We start from the raw sequence: 13,820 nt of genomic DNA, 5'->3' as shown, positions 1-13,820 counted from the left end.
CTAACAGAGTTTAAAGTACATCTCAAACGTTCCACGCACACACAAGTCCAGGAGTGAGCGCTAACCAGGAGTGTTTGTTAGATACACACACCGTGTTGAAATGAGCGGTTACTCTGGCATTCCACAGCGCAAACACGCGTGTGAGTGATCCCAAGAAAGAGGTATTATTACATTATATTAATATGCAGAAAGGAAGACCATGTGCTAGATTTCATGAACCTAATTCTTACAAATGACTGACTTTCTTTTATCCTTGAGAGGAAGAGCGAGGGTCTCATGCACTCCCTGGACTTCAAAAAAAATCCTCCAAATTCTTCTCTAGATTTGTGACGGTTACATCGTGACCCTTTAGTGACGTTAGAGGTGTTAGAGACAACATACGGTACCTCGGTTGCCTCCCCATGCACAGACAGCAACGGAGCCTCACTCCTGCAGCTCTGTCAGAGCCACACAGCATGCAGCTCTATCATCCTTACTCTGGGCGGCGCCGTCCGCCCCGCCGCCGGTCGTCATGCTGCGCCCGCGACTGGTCAGCTTCTTCAGCTCGCTGGCGAAGGACATGACTTTCTTTTTGTCTTCCCGCACCTGAAAGCAGAGATGTATTCGCCACTGAAATACAGAGGGGACATTTGGCAGAAATTTGCATCCGGTTTTGTTTCTACAAAACATGACGTTGTTTTCCAATTGCTCGCTTTCATTAAAAAGAAAGGAACTAAAATGAAATGGTCATTTTACTTTTATTAAACAAGGCAGCTTATTAAAACATTCTTATTTACAGACATGTCGGCTCAAAAGTGCTCAAGTGCAAAAGGATGAAATATAATAAATACTGACATACAACATATAAATATTAGAGACAAGACAGATAAAACACAGTTAATCACAAAAGCACAGAGCAAAACCAACCACAATGGTTACACACAAGGGAAGCTGGGACACGTTAAAAAGCACAAACAATCCAACAGGTGGGTGTTAAAATACAATGACGAGCACACGGCGACATTAATTAAGCACAAAGCAGAAAGGCGACACATGCTCAGAGGAAAGTCTCTGTCACTGTAAATCAGTTACCATGTTTAGAGCTATCTGCTCTTTCAGTTTAAGAATGAACCTTCCCGCCCCGCGCCAGCGGCTTTGAGCTTGGTAGACGCACTCGTGGTCGAGTAGCACCCGCTGGAGGGGCTTGGCGGTGGAGGGCTTCTTGGAGCCGGTGTCCTTGGTCACTTCCTCCATCAGGACGTAGTCGAACGGATTGGGATTGCATAGGATACTGAAGGAGTACTTGGCCTTTGACAAGGTCTGGCCGGACAGACAAGAGAGCGCGTGAGAAACTGAATCGAGGCCACTTTAAGAAAGTTGGATTTGTCAGGTGGACTCTGCTCACCTGCTGTATGATGTCCTGGGCTGTGCTGTAGCGCGGGGCCCTGATCACAGTGTGAGGCTGCTCTGGGGAAACTTCGTGGACCTGAACAAAGAACATATCGTCCTCTGCTCCTACTCCTCCTCCTCCTCTTCCTCCTTCTCCGCCCCCTCCTTCTCTACCCCCCACAGCCACCTCCTCCTCTCCCTCCAGCGATGGGTTCCTGTCATTTAGGTTCTGCACGAATGAAAACCACGCAGTGAGAATATGTGGTGGGACTCCAGACACAACCAGAAGAGGGAGCTATAGTTTGCAAATGCTTTTTGTCTTAGTTTGATGCTGAACAGGCATGAGGTTAACAGGTGACATCATACTCTTAAATCATGTAACAGGTATGTTGAAAAGTAAAGACAAAGTAAATACAAATCCAAATCATTACATTCCTCCATTGCTGATAATTGCCACTTTGATGTCTTGTTTTGTCGGCGTCTGTACCTCGTCTCTTGTTTTGAGGCAGATCCTCCCCACGTATCCCTCCTCAGAGCTCCAGCTGGAGACCAGTCTGACCACCTCCTCCTCGGGCGCCAGGGGACGGTGCTGGGAGCATCGCTTGGCCTCGCTGCGCTCCTTCAGCAGGGGAACCTTCTCCTCGCACAGGAAGTAGTCCGACGGGTTCCCCGTGGACGCCACGACCTGTGCAGATGTGCGCGACACGCGATGAGGACCAAAAACCTCTTAGGGCTTCCAACCCCCATTACCCGAGCAGAACGGGGGTGGGGGGGTGGTTGTATTTCTTCGGCACCCACCGTGTCCAGCAGCTGTTTAGCGGTGGTCTGTTCTGTGATACGGAACACAGTGAAGAGCTCCGGGCCGGGAGCTCCGTACACCGTCACCCGGTGCTGCCGCGGCGCCCGTCTCTCCTCCGAGCTGAACAGCTGCGTGTGGAAGGTAAAAAACACCACGTTAAAAGTCTTTTAGTCACGGGAGGCATCGAAATCAAATGTAACCCCCGAAAGACCCTCTTGGAAATCTTGAAGAATTTGAAGGGCTGTCTTACAAGAGATGAGGGAGTGGCGCCCCCTGTGGGAACCTCCTCTATCCTGCGGCTGTAGATAAATAGGCTCGACACTTCGAGAGGTTCATTATGTTGTGTCCTCAACTGGACGTGTCTGTAACCTGAAGCACACAGCAGGGATATGTTGACCACACGGGGACAGAGTGGGTCAATTTAACGCCACACAAGACGGATTTATGTTCATTCACTAGTATGCATCTAATCCTAAATGGGAAATATTCAAATAGTGTGTAATACATTGATTTTAAATTTACAGTTTAATCTTAGGAGTAGAAAGTCTTTATTTGGAAGTATGCAAGCACAATTAGAGAAAACATCTTACACAATTTAAAATAAAGATAAACAAAGATACCAATAATGACAAAAAGCCAGTTTGGGTCCGACGTGTTTTAGACAAATGCCTCACCTGGCTTGAGGGCCTTTAGGGGCAGCGTCCTCTGGGCGGTAGTCTGGGAACTGTTGTTCTCCACCACCGCCAGGCGGAGGAAGCACATGTCTTCAAAGTGCACGATGAACTGGAAGTGCTCGCTCCACATGGGGTTGAGGGTGTTGCGGTGGATGGGTTTGGTACGGAAGTGGCAGCTGTCGATGGGCACGCCCAGGACGTCCACCTCGATGCACGGACTGCCAGCGCTGTTAGTGGGACAGACGTTCTGACCGGAAACAATCTGAAAGAACAGAGGGGAAAAAGGGTGGATATTTTAATACGTTAGAATGGACACACTATATGAACAATACTGTCAGTTTAGATTATTTTAAAGCTTTGCATTGTTACTCGGACCAGTCGCACTGTATCAAACACACACGCACTGATAAAGAGACACACGGGTTTATGTGTGCCGGCTCTTCTGTTAACATGACATATATGTTCCCTTTTTCATGCCAACAGCCACAACAACAATGATGACACAACATTACATTTATAATTAAGTATTTTAATTTTAATTCCACTCTCAACGTAGTCGACTCTTGTCTTTTGAGTGACAATGTTAAAAAAAGGACACAGAGACAAATAGAGAACTTCTAAATCCGATTTGTACAGTAAGCAGACACAGAGGGGATTTTATGAGGATCTGTTCTTATTCACTTTTGTATGAAATGGCCTTCATGACTGTCAAATAAAGACAGCCTACACAGATCACTAGGCAATAAAACTGTCTAAACACACCTTGACGGTGCGTATATGAGAACTTAAGAGTGTATGTTTTGGTGTCCAGTTATAACGTCCGTGCAGTCAATTGCGGTACGTCGATGAAGTACACACAATAGAAAGTGCACCGTGAGAGTGCAAAAACTGCAAGAACGCAAATCAGTGTAAAACAAATAAGCGGTAGAAAAGAGGGAAGTAGGGAAAAATACGACGAAGTGGTGAGGACTAAAGCGCGGAGCGGAAACTCAGCCGGATAAATGTCCCGTTGAGCTCCACGCGTCAGCGTAACTCACGGTGAGGGAATAGACGGCCGGGCTCATTTTCTCCACGTCTCTCTCCATCGGACAGAACTGCTGATAAAGCGGACAGCTACGATCCCACAGCACCGCCGGCTTCAGGACGTAGCCACAGCCGCCGTTGGACTCAAACACGGCCGTGTTCAACTGCATGGGCAAATCTGAGGAATCAGGGCAAAAACTGAATTGTTAACGATTTCTGCCATTGCCTTTCCGTTTGGGTTTCGTATTGGCTGTTCCCTCGAAAAGATTGTCCTATAAACAGCAATTGCATGTCTGAGTGCATGCGAGTGTCTTCTTTCATGCAGCCGTGTGCTCGTGTTTAGTAAAGTTGAATTCCCAAAGTGCCAATGTGAAGGTTTTAGTGGCATTTAGCGCCCGGGTTGCCGATTGAAGCCATTGTTTGGTTTGTCCGTTCTGCGTTACTATAGCAGACAGTGTAGATATAACTAGGCTCATTCTAGCTAATGAAAACATAGTTTAAGAAAGAAGATAGAAAACACAGGGGAGGGAGTAAACTAAAGGAAGAAGAGGAAGGGAGTGAAACAAGGATCAAAAGAAAAATCCGACAGAGATTTAGAGGATTGTTTTGATGTAATCTGAGAAAAATAACTTCATCTGACAAGAGTTTAGACGGCGAACTTAGACAGCTAAGAACCTCCGGAAAAGGAAAGGCAAGAATGAAATGGGACACAGAAACAAAAACAATCAAGAAATAGACAACAAACATTGGAGCACCTTGGGATGCAAAATCCCTTAAAACAGCAAAAAACAGATCATTTATCCGTTTTTTAAAGATATAACAGGTTAATTATGTTCCATCTTAAATGTGTTATTTTCTTCTGTGGGTGTTTGCATTGCTTTTAAAATCCAGCGTCATGCAGAGAAAGCCTGGGACAGGAAGACGGGAATGTTCTCCCTCCTTCGTCTTGTGGTACTAACTGCGACGCGGCGGTGTTACTTTAGCTTGCACGCGGAGGGGAAACAGCGCGCCTCCTCACCATCGGTCTGATAGTTCAGAGCCACCAGCTGGACACCGTGCAGCCAGTAGAGCAGAGGGTTGGGGTTGGTCGAGTCGATCCGGGTGGCCGCCGGGTACGTCCGGAGCAGCTGGCACGCCGTGTGCTGGATCAGCTTCTGGGAGTAGCGCCGGCACAGGCGCTTGGCGGCGTTCTCGTTGACGGAGGAGATGTGGTAGCACTTGGGCGTGCGGATGATGGCGCTGAGGGAGGTGGGGGGGTTGAGGGTAGGCGAGGTCTGGTGCTCTTCCCAGCTCAGGCGCTCAGCGCCACCTTTATCGAGGACGGAGAGAGAGCGGAGGCGTGCGTGAAGGTACTGAAGTGCCATCTGCTCAATCCGACCTCTGGCTTTGAACGATGTGGCCCTCGCGCAAGAGTTACAGCAGCTCAGGATCCAGCAGTATTCCTAATCAGATCTGATGATAGCGTTGGCTGGTGATTCCTAAATATTTAAAAGGGCCGTACGACGACTTTTTTTATCACGTTTTCAGGAGATTCAAGATTTAGTTTATCGCCACCAAAGTGTTTTGGTAGCTGTTATTCTTTTGATATGAGGAGAGTGGGAACTTTCCTGGCAACAACAGGACAAACTAAGTTGGCATTGATATCATCACAACATAAAACAACAGTGTTGTATCAAATAAAATAATCTTCAGGTGTTATTCAACAACATTTCCTATTTTCCTACTGACCTAATATAGCCGTTTTTATAAGCCTGATTCGGATTAAAAATGCATGAATGTTGATATATTTTCGCTCATCCATACAGTCGCCCCCCCACCGAGGCCTTGTGTACCTTTTGCAGGGATGCGGCTCTGGGTCACGACCTCCCCTGTTGCGCTGCAGCGAGCGGGAGCAGTGCCAAATATGGACTTTCTGCTCTTTCCTCGGTCCTTCCCTCTGGCCGAGCCGACAGGAGACATGGTGGACAGGCCTGCGTTCCCACACACAAGAGGAGGAAACCGGTCAATAATGCGACAGACAGACAGGAGACGGCACAATCACGACATCAGTACCTCGCAATTTGGTTTCTTTAAATGCAGTAACATTCTGACATAATGAGGAAGTATGTCTCCCGACACGGCGTCACTCCAAGAGCATTTGCTTTAAAGAGCACAGAAGATTGAAGCTAATAGCGCTCATTTTAAGCTGTGTACTGTTGGCAGAGTGGCAGCAAAATATGCGTTTTCCTTTAAAAACACGCACTTTAGTTCTGTAAAGAAATCAACGAGATAATATCTCTTTGTATGATTGCACAGAGAATGGAGCCCGGAAGCAGGTAGATGCCTCCAATCTGCAAAAACGACTAATCGTTAAATCGTTGGGGTTCCGAATGATGCGTGTAATTAATTTAAAACTGTTGATCTTCAGCTATTTCCTAGTTAGTTCAAATTTCCGCCTCCTTTCAAAATAACGATTTGAGAGGCATTTTCTGAATGTTTGAGTGTTCTTTAAATATTTTAATGTTAGTAGAGACATTCTTAGAAGTACAATGTCTCATATATATATATATATATATATATATATAAAAAAACACACACATCTGGAATGAGTTCAGACAGCAAAGTCTTTTTCCCTTGAATCCTCAGATCTCAGGTCCACGGAAACAATAAACAAATAAAATACCAGTGGAAACACAGGCACGTTTATAAGGGCAAATGTCATGTAAAGAATAGAGGAGATAAGCAGAGAAGTAGATACTTAAGGGAGGAAAGAGGAGATAAGAGACTGATATTTAGGAGACAAATTGTTTGCGATAAACGGTTGCACGGAATGAAGATATATTCCAGTAAGGAGGAAAAAGGAGATGTTTTATAAGGGCAAAGAAAGCAGTGTATCATATTGAACTGCTGAATGTGGAGCGCTTTCAGGAAATCCAATGAATCAATGAATTTAGTTAAAACTTTGACGTATTAAAGATGAAAGAGGGGAAGTGTCGTGTGACTCTGGGTCAAATTAAAACCAGCCACACTAGAATCTACCAAACCCATTTCCTTAATGTAAGGCCTTTATCAACCCGGCGGTTTACGGCGCTGAGCTGAAACAAAATCTCTCCCATGGGGGGAGACGGGGATTCGTCATCTCTGTGGGTGTCCAGTGTGGGAGAGGAACCAAGTGCAACACGGGGATGTGAAATATCGTGCAATAGAAAAAGAAGACGAAAAGAAAACACAGGAAAGCGTTGACCTCTTAAATATGACAAAGGGAGTCGATTAGAGTGGGCCGAAAAAAAAGAAATAACCAAAATGGTAGCATGCCAAAGGTAAAAAAGGAAGGTTGTGACAGAGAACAAATGACATTGAATCGGCGTGAGTGATACGACAAATGGAAGGAACACTGACAAACGACTTGTGTGTGTTTTCCCTACCAGGAAACTTGACGGCCTGGCAGTAGATGACGAGGTCGGACAGCTCCTGGGCGATCTGCCGACTCTCCTTCTTGTTCTGAGGCAGGTAGAACTCCTCGCCCAGCTCTATGTCAAACACCTGCAGGGGAAGGTGGACATAGGACACGGACAACCCCGTTTGCAATTTACTTGCTTTCACCTCCTCAGCAGATCTAAAAAAATGTATTTTCTGTCCGTTTCCACCATCAAAAAGGTACAATGGTCTTTTTCTTACAGTAGTTGATATTGTAGTTATCTACCTTTCCTTTGCTCTGCGTGGTGCTCTCAGACTTCTTCATCCTCTTCGGTATTTCGTCAACAGATTGCTCTTCTTTGTCCGCCGAGCTCTTCCCCTCTGGCTTGTCATCCAGAATGTTATCTATTAAGGAGATAGAACGCGTTACAGTGGTTTCCAGGCGTTCCCAGGTGTGCAGGATTACTGTGAGTGGAAGGATGGGTCTGACAGAGCACACATCCTCACACAAGAGCCTAAGACAAACTGATAAATATGCAGTGCAAATGAAATTGGTAGTTATTAATTGTTAGTAATTGATTGTGTGACAGGTTTAGAAATTCCCCTAAGGGCACATATCCACCTCCAAAAAAACGTGTTTGTGCATATTAGTACAGCAGACAACATCTGATACAAGAAAGTTGAGGCAAAACGTGGCCTGTCAAAGATCGCGCCTAGATTCAAAATCCAGGTTGGCTAATCGGAAATTGTGCTTTTGGTTCATCAGCAGTAGGATATATGTTAAAAGAAGGATCTGACAATGTTCCTTCTCATATAAACAAATATTAACTTGCGCTTTTCAACACAGGAATTGGGTTTTTCATACGTTTCAAGTTAGTGATGAGTCCGAGAGCGCCGAGCAGCCTACAAAACCCACCCACTCGCTGACATTCAAAGTATTGTCCATCAACTGTGACAGGAGCACCGGCAGGGAGTTCTTCCCTTTGGTCTCATTCCTCCTACGCATCCGTCACAGCCAAAACCACAGAAAGGAACCAATCAGCCTGAAAACGCAGAAGCTTTTAAATCGCAGATATCCCTGACATTTGTGATGTAATCCTGTAACAAGGCTTCACTAAAGGGCCGTGAATATCACCCGAGCGGGAGAAGCGAGTCGGGCCAGATTGCGACCGGCACGGCTCCCATTAAACAAAAGATGCTGCCGACTTGGCAGATTAGTGCTCGAGTGTTTGTATTTCATGGCCCGGCTGATGTTCAGCCCGTGGGGGTCGAATGAAAAACAGCCGAGCAAGGAGTGCAGTTTGTTTACCCACGATATCTCCCCAAGTTGCTAATCCTTAGACTAGAGACGAGAAGAAATCTTATTGAAAGGTCTTTGACCGGTGAGTTCTTCCGACGGGGCCGGAGCAGGAGGAAGGGATCTGGAGAGAGCTGGGACCGCGAACCGGGACGGGGGTAGTTTCCCCTGGTCTGTTGTTTAGCGAGGGGGCAGCCGGGGGCCTGAGAAACCAGATGGCTTTGTTGTGTTTCCCTGACGAGCCTGCCCAGCTACTGGCGAGGTCACAGATAAATACAGTACGCAGGCAAGAAGGAAGGGAAGTTGCGCGTTTGTGTGAGAAACAAAATATCAAGTTAACGAGGACTCAAAAGTTGTTTTGCCCTCAAAGCTGCACTTTATTTCAATGCCATTCATAACAAATATGCTTCAAGAACAGCCTTTAAGCAGACGGTGTGGTCTCATCCTTCCCTGGTTTTATACTAAATAATTCCATGAGGTTGTAGCAAATATACTGCAGCTTCTGGCCAAAAAGTTAAAAAGTGTAAAAGTTGTAAAAAGTTACAAAGTTGTCATGACGCCTGTGCTGAAGGACACACATTCTGGCTTGATTTTACTCGGGACGATATCTTGAAACAGAGGTTATCATTTTTAAAGTGAATGATACATGTTTTTAAGAAGTGGTTTGAATGAATAAGCGAACTACCACTGCACGACAAAAAACAGTGAAACACTGGCAGCTTGAGAGGCGCATCAGACCCGTGCATTTACCTTCCAGGCCATACGAGGCAGTAGAGGCTGTGAGGACATCGGCTAAGTGGAAAACAGGCAATAGAAAAGGAAGAGTGAGAAGAGAGTAAAACGTAAACAAAGACAAGTGCGAGCGGAAATGAGACAAGAGACAGAACAAAGGTTGAGAACAGAAACTGATTCAAGTGCTTTAAAAGAATCTTCATAGAATTTCAGTTGTAATTCAGCCTTCAGATCCAAGGCGACCTCTGGGGAGTTTTTGTGTTAGTTTTGAAGTGCAACTAGTCTTTAGACTAGTTGCAGTTCTCCTTACCATCCGATAGAGACTCGTAGTCGTAGTCGTACTCGTCTTCATCCTCCTCTTCCTCCTCATTGGTGTGGTTGCCGGGCGAATTAACCCCGGGTGACCCGTTGCTGGCCTGGGCGTGCATGTGCGCCAGCTGGTGAGCCTATGAAAAAAGTTAGAATATATGTAAACATGTATATATATACATATATATACATATACATATATATATATATATATATATACATATATATACATATACATATACATATATATATATATATATATATATATACATATATATATATATATATATATATATATATATATATATAGATGCTCTATACAGCAGCACTTTATGTGGAGTGCAGATGATGAGGTGCACATTTAAGCACATTTACATCCATTATTCACGTGACAATAAACTGCTTTTGAGCATTGGCTGTACTAATGCTGCCCGCTAAATATGAATTATGTATTTAGATGGATGTCTCCTTTCCCACCTTCTGTTTGAGTATGTCCACCGGCGCCTGGTGCGCCTTGAGCTTCTTGTTCTTGAGGAGGATCCTCCCTCGCAGCTGCAGCGGCGACGGCAGGTGAGGGTCGTCGCTGAAGTCGCTTTCAAAGAGGAAGCGCGTCACGAGGCGTTCCCCGAACACCGTCTAAAACATACAGACCAAAAAAAATGCTTTTATGGATACAACACATTGCAAATAATAAAAAAAAAAGGCCCGTGGTGACGTGAGCTGGCGGGGAGGAACGGGGCGTTCTCAGCGTTTAAGACTTTTGTTTTTCATCGAGCCAACGGAAGTCCGTCTCTAGGGAGGAAAGGACCCTGGAAAGTTTTATTAGATGAAAAGCCCCATGATGTTCCATGATGTTTCTGTCGTGCCAAGATACTACTGGCCTTGAGAATAGAACTTACATTTTTTTTATATATATTTAAAAAGAGGAAGAGGCGGACGGTTGTAGCCTGACGATCAGAAATAAAAGCCTCTTGTTACCAGTGGAGAAGCTCAAAACGTGCTGAGACAACTGAGGGAACCACGTCCACCTGCAGGAGTGTGATTGTACCAGAGACTAAACTACACAACGGTGATTTCCTAAATATAAAAGCGCGGTATCGCTAAATGTAGTAAATAAGAATGACGACCGTCTTTACACGCACCGCGGACTCGTCATCATAAAATCCCAACAACATCACATTTGACACACACACAGAACACAGAGAAGGACAGTCGCGTGTTGTATATTTGTCCCGAGTCCACGTTTTTAAACACGGCAGCGGTTGTACCTTGAAGATTTCAGCCATCTTGCGCTGCTGTGGAAGGGAGCAGTGGTTCTCTATGGACAGGATGACGGGCATGTCCGAGTTGACAAAGGCGGAGCGGCTGACGGCCTCCACCACATCCTGCAGGGTTATGGAGGGAATCTTATTCTCAGGAACATGTAAACGTGAGACAATGCAGCAAAGACGGCGAGTGACGGATCGTTCATCTCTTTTTTGGAATACAATCATTCACATGAATTTCTAACCTTGAAGGGTATTTTAGTAGTAAGTGTGTGTCCATGATAAATGACTGGCATGCCGTCATCTCCATCCCAACAGTCCAACTCGACACTCCTGCAGCCTTGCAGTAGCACCTGGTGAAACATTGCATTCAATGATCAGACACAAACAAGCAAATGGGAGTCCGGGAATCTTTTGAAATATTTATATTTTTTTGTAGCATGAGTGGGCGTCGCATTTTGAATTACCTGACTGTAGAGCTCAACGGATGACTCTCCTTTGAGCTGGTGTCCAGTCAGATAGGTGTTGTGAGAAGACTCAATGTAGTAGTAGGACAACGGGTACTGCATCTCCTCCGGGTTCATCTGGGATTCCTCATTACGAGATGCAAAGTTCTCCTTATCCATCAGGAACCTGATATTAAGAGACGGTACAATCAACAAATGGTGGCGTTACGCTGATTACAATCCGCAAGCCTACAAGCCTGCGATTACAATATTTTGATTTATTTCCCGTCATACCTTGCAAAGCCTTCAAACGACATCCAACCCATTTGCCTCATGCTTGATGAGGGCTCAAATTGCTGCAAGAGAATAGCATAAAACAATACAATACCAACATTGATCACAAGTCAATTCAGGTTGACGTTAAAAAGCGCTGGCGCCACATTGCTTCCGGTACCTGTATAATGCCGAGAATCTCGTCGTAGCTCCGGTGCTCCCTCTGACAGTTGACGAGGAAGTCGTTGAGCTGAGGGATGGCCAACCCCAGGACGCCGAGGGACGCGTTCTCCACTCCCGTCCCGTTGGTCACGATGCTGGCTGCGGCGATGGCGTCCGAGATCTGCCTCTGGTTGTCGGACATCTGCTGCCTCGTCCGGATGAACAGGCCGAGATCGGAGCCGTTGCGGGTTAACAAGTCTGGGCGGGGGAAGGAGGAGATTAGGCAAGAGCAACGTGGGGGGAAAAACAAAAGGAGAAAGACCTCTGACTGCTCAGAGCATACGAATAGATTAGTTGTCTCACCCAGGTCGGGCTGTAGCCCCGTATCTTTGTCGTCTATGCGCAGGTTGGTGTAGAGAGGAGCCGACTCGGGACTTGCGCGGCTGCAGGGGACAGCGTAGGTGTCAAACAGCTCCTTCAGGTCCTTCCTGCTTCGGATGCTGATGGGAAAAACCAAAAAGTGGAATTTACTTTCACTCATTTCAGCCGCCTTAGGGTTGTATTCCAGTTTTACACAACGAACACGGGTGTGCAGAAGCATTGTTTTGGATCAGTAGAGAAAGAGGAGCTGAAGGCTAGAAATTAAGCAGGCTCTGCCCTTCCAATCTCTCTGCTTGACTTTAGTGGAACAGCAGGGGGGATTTTAAAGGAAACCGCTGGGCAGCAGATGAGAGGACACACTACAATCTAAGAAATGCAGGACGGGTCAGAGGATAATCCATTGCTTATCAAGGAAAAACGTTGTTTCCTTTCATTTTGACAGGGAAACATATTATAGAAGCTAAATATTATAAGGACAAGATGCCATGGAAACTGTCCTGGGCACGATAACCTGGAGAAGCATTTGTTGAATGTTTTATCACACGGTCTTCAGCTATTATTGATAACAGCAGAACAATTATATAATAAAAGGGAGTGGTGAGGGAGTGAGGTAGCAGAAATAACCAGAACATGTATACATATACAATATAGGCCTACAGGCCATTACTGAACGTCAAATGAACCCAAAAACGGCTTACTCTGCCGTTTCACTACTGGGAACCCCAAATAACAAAAACACAATATTTGATATATTTTACCTGAAAGACTTGAAGAGCTCGACAAACTCAATGAAGCTCATTGTGCTGTCAGAAATCATGAGATTCTGGAAGCCTTTGAAACAGCTTTTCCCTCGGCCGTGCCACGACCTGCTGCTCCATGCCCTGCAATCCGCGGAGAAAAGAGAAAGAAAAATACCGTAACGTTGATAAGGAATGCAGCTCTTTTGACTTAGAACATCATTTTGTGAAGCACACTACATACCCCGGCTGTGACTTGGCCGTTCCTGAGAGAATGGGAGAGGATTGTGGGCGTGAATGGTTGGGCCCTGCCATGCTGGAGGAAGAGGAGGAGGAGGAGGAGGAAGAGGAAGAGGCTACCAATCCGGGGGTTTTACTAGTAGAGAGTGCGAATGGTCCAGGGAAGCTGTCCTCTATAGAGGCAAAGAAGAAGTTGTTTTTTAAAACGGGTTTTCTGTAGTCCTTTGAGTTGTTAAAACGTAACACCTTTGCTTGGCAGACATCTGCGGACGTTTGATTCTTTCACTGACTTTAAAAAGCTCTTAATAAAGTCACCTGGATCTTCCTGCTCGATAGCGTCTGACTCCAGTCCGTTCCGATAAAGTCCCTCCTTACAGCTCCGCGTTTTCCTGGAAACCATCTCGTCATCCGTGGCATCCCCACTGTCTCCCTGCGTCGAGTGTGTGAACACACGTCTCATGTTAAAAAAAACGGGGAGCAATTCAGTATAAGAAACGCATTTTCTTTTGATGTACTGACCCTGACAAGAACCTTCTTCTTCTTCTTGGCCTTATCGTTGATGCTCAACGGGCTGTTCTTCTGGGCAGCAGATTTCTCCACTCCACCTGTACCCATGTTCCACCTGCGTCCACCGAACAGCTCTATTGCGTGAGGTAGCGTGGGGCCTTCGTACCTGCCGTCCTCCTAACAGAGGCAACACAAGAGCACAGACGGTTTA

At 45.8% G+C, this 13,820-nt stretch overlaps 1 protein-coding gene across 9 annotated transcripts in view; it reads right to left on the bottom strand.

Moving 5' to 3' along the window:
* plce1 (phospholipase C, epsilon 1) overlaps positions 1-13,820 on the bottom strand; it is a 56,013-nt gene that overhangs the window by 2,874 nt on the left and 39,319 nt on the right. For 4 of the 9 annotated variants that reach the window (XM_078103519.1, XM_078103520.1, XM_040176319.2 and 1 more), the window contains 25 exons: positions 13,622-13,786; positions 13,418-13,532; positions 13,107-13,275; positions 12,884-13,006; positions 12,108-12,244; positions 11,764-12,002; positions 11,604-11,665; positions 11,331-11,496; positions 11,109-11,216; positions 10,867-10,983; positions 10,076-10,234; positions 9,600-9,735; positions 9,308-9,349; positions 7,547-7,665; positions 7,269-7,386; positions 5,697-5,834; positions 4,883-5,173; positions 3,879-4,042; positions 2,842-3,103; positions 2,418-2,536; positions 2,167-2,295; positions 1,856-2,053; positions 1,385-1,597; positions 1,072-1,299; positions 477-585 (listed from right to left, as the gene is read on the bottom strand). In XM_078103519.1, coding sequence (XP_077959645.1) covers positions 477-585; positions 1,072-1,299; positions 1,385-1,597; positions 1,856-2,053; positions 2,167-2,295; positions 2,418-2,536; positions 2,842-3,103; positions 3,879-4,042; positions 4,883-5,173; positions 5,697-5,834; positions 7,269-7,386; positions 7,547-7,665; positions 9,308-9,349; positions 9,600-9,735; positions 10,076-10,234; positions 10,867-10,983; positions 11,109-11,216; positions 11,331-11,496; positions 11,604-11,665; positions 11,764-12,002; positions 12,108-12,244; positions 12,884-13,006; positions 13,107-13,275; positions 13,418-13,532; positions 13,622-13,786 — 3,826 coding nt within the window. Of the gene's footprint in view, positions 1-386; positions 586-1,071; positions 1,300-1,384; positions 1,598-1,855; positions 2,054-2,166; positions 2,296-2,417; positions 2,537-2,841; positions 3,104-3,878; positions 4,043-4,882; positions 5,174-5,696; positions 5,835-7,268; positions 7,387-7,546; positions 7,666-9,307; positions 9,350-9,599; positions 9,736-10,075; positions 10,235-10,866; positions 10,984-11,108; positions 11,217-11,330; positions 11,497-11,603; positions 11,666-11,763; positions 12,003-12,107; positions 12,245-12,883; positions 13,007-13,106; positions 13,276-13,417; positions 13,533-13,621; positions 13,787-13,820 lie in introns of all 9 variants that reach the window. The other 5 variants (XM_078103524.1, XM_078103523.1, XM_078103521.1 and 2 more) reach the window with 3 other exon arrangements.

This window comes from Gasterosteus aculeatus, chromosome 5 (genome assembly GCF_964276395.1).
Source record: "Gasterosteus aculeatus chromosome 5, fGasAcu3.hap1.1, whole genome shotgun sequence".
Taxonomy (NCBI): Eukaryota; Metazoa; Chordata; class Actinopteri; order Perciformes; family Gasterosteidae; genus Gasterosteus; species Gasterosteus aculeatus.
The sequence above is the reverse complement of the archived record's forward strand: the minus strand, read 5'-3'. Positions and strand labels throughout refer to the sequence as shown.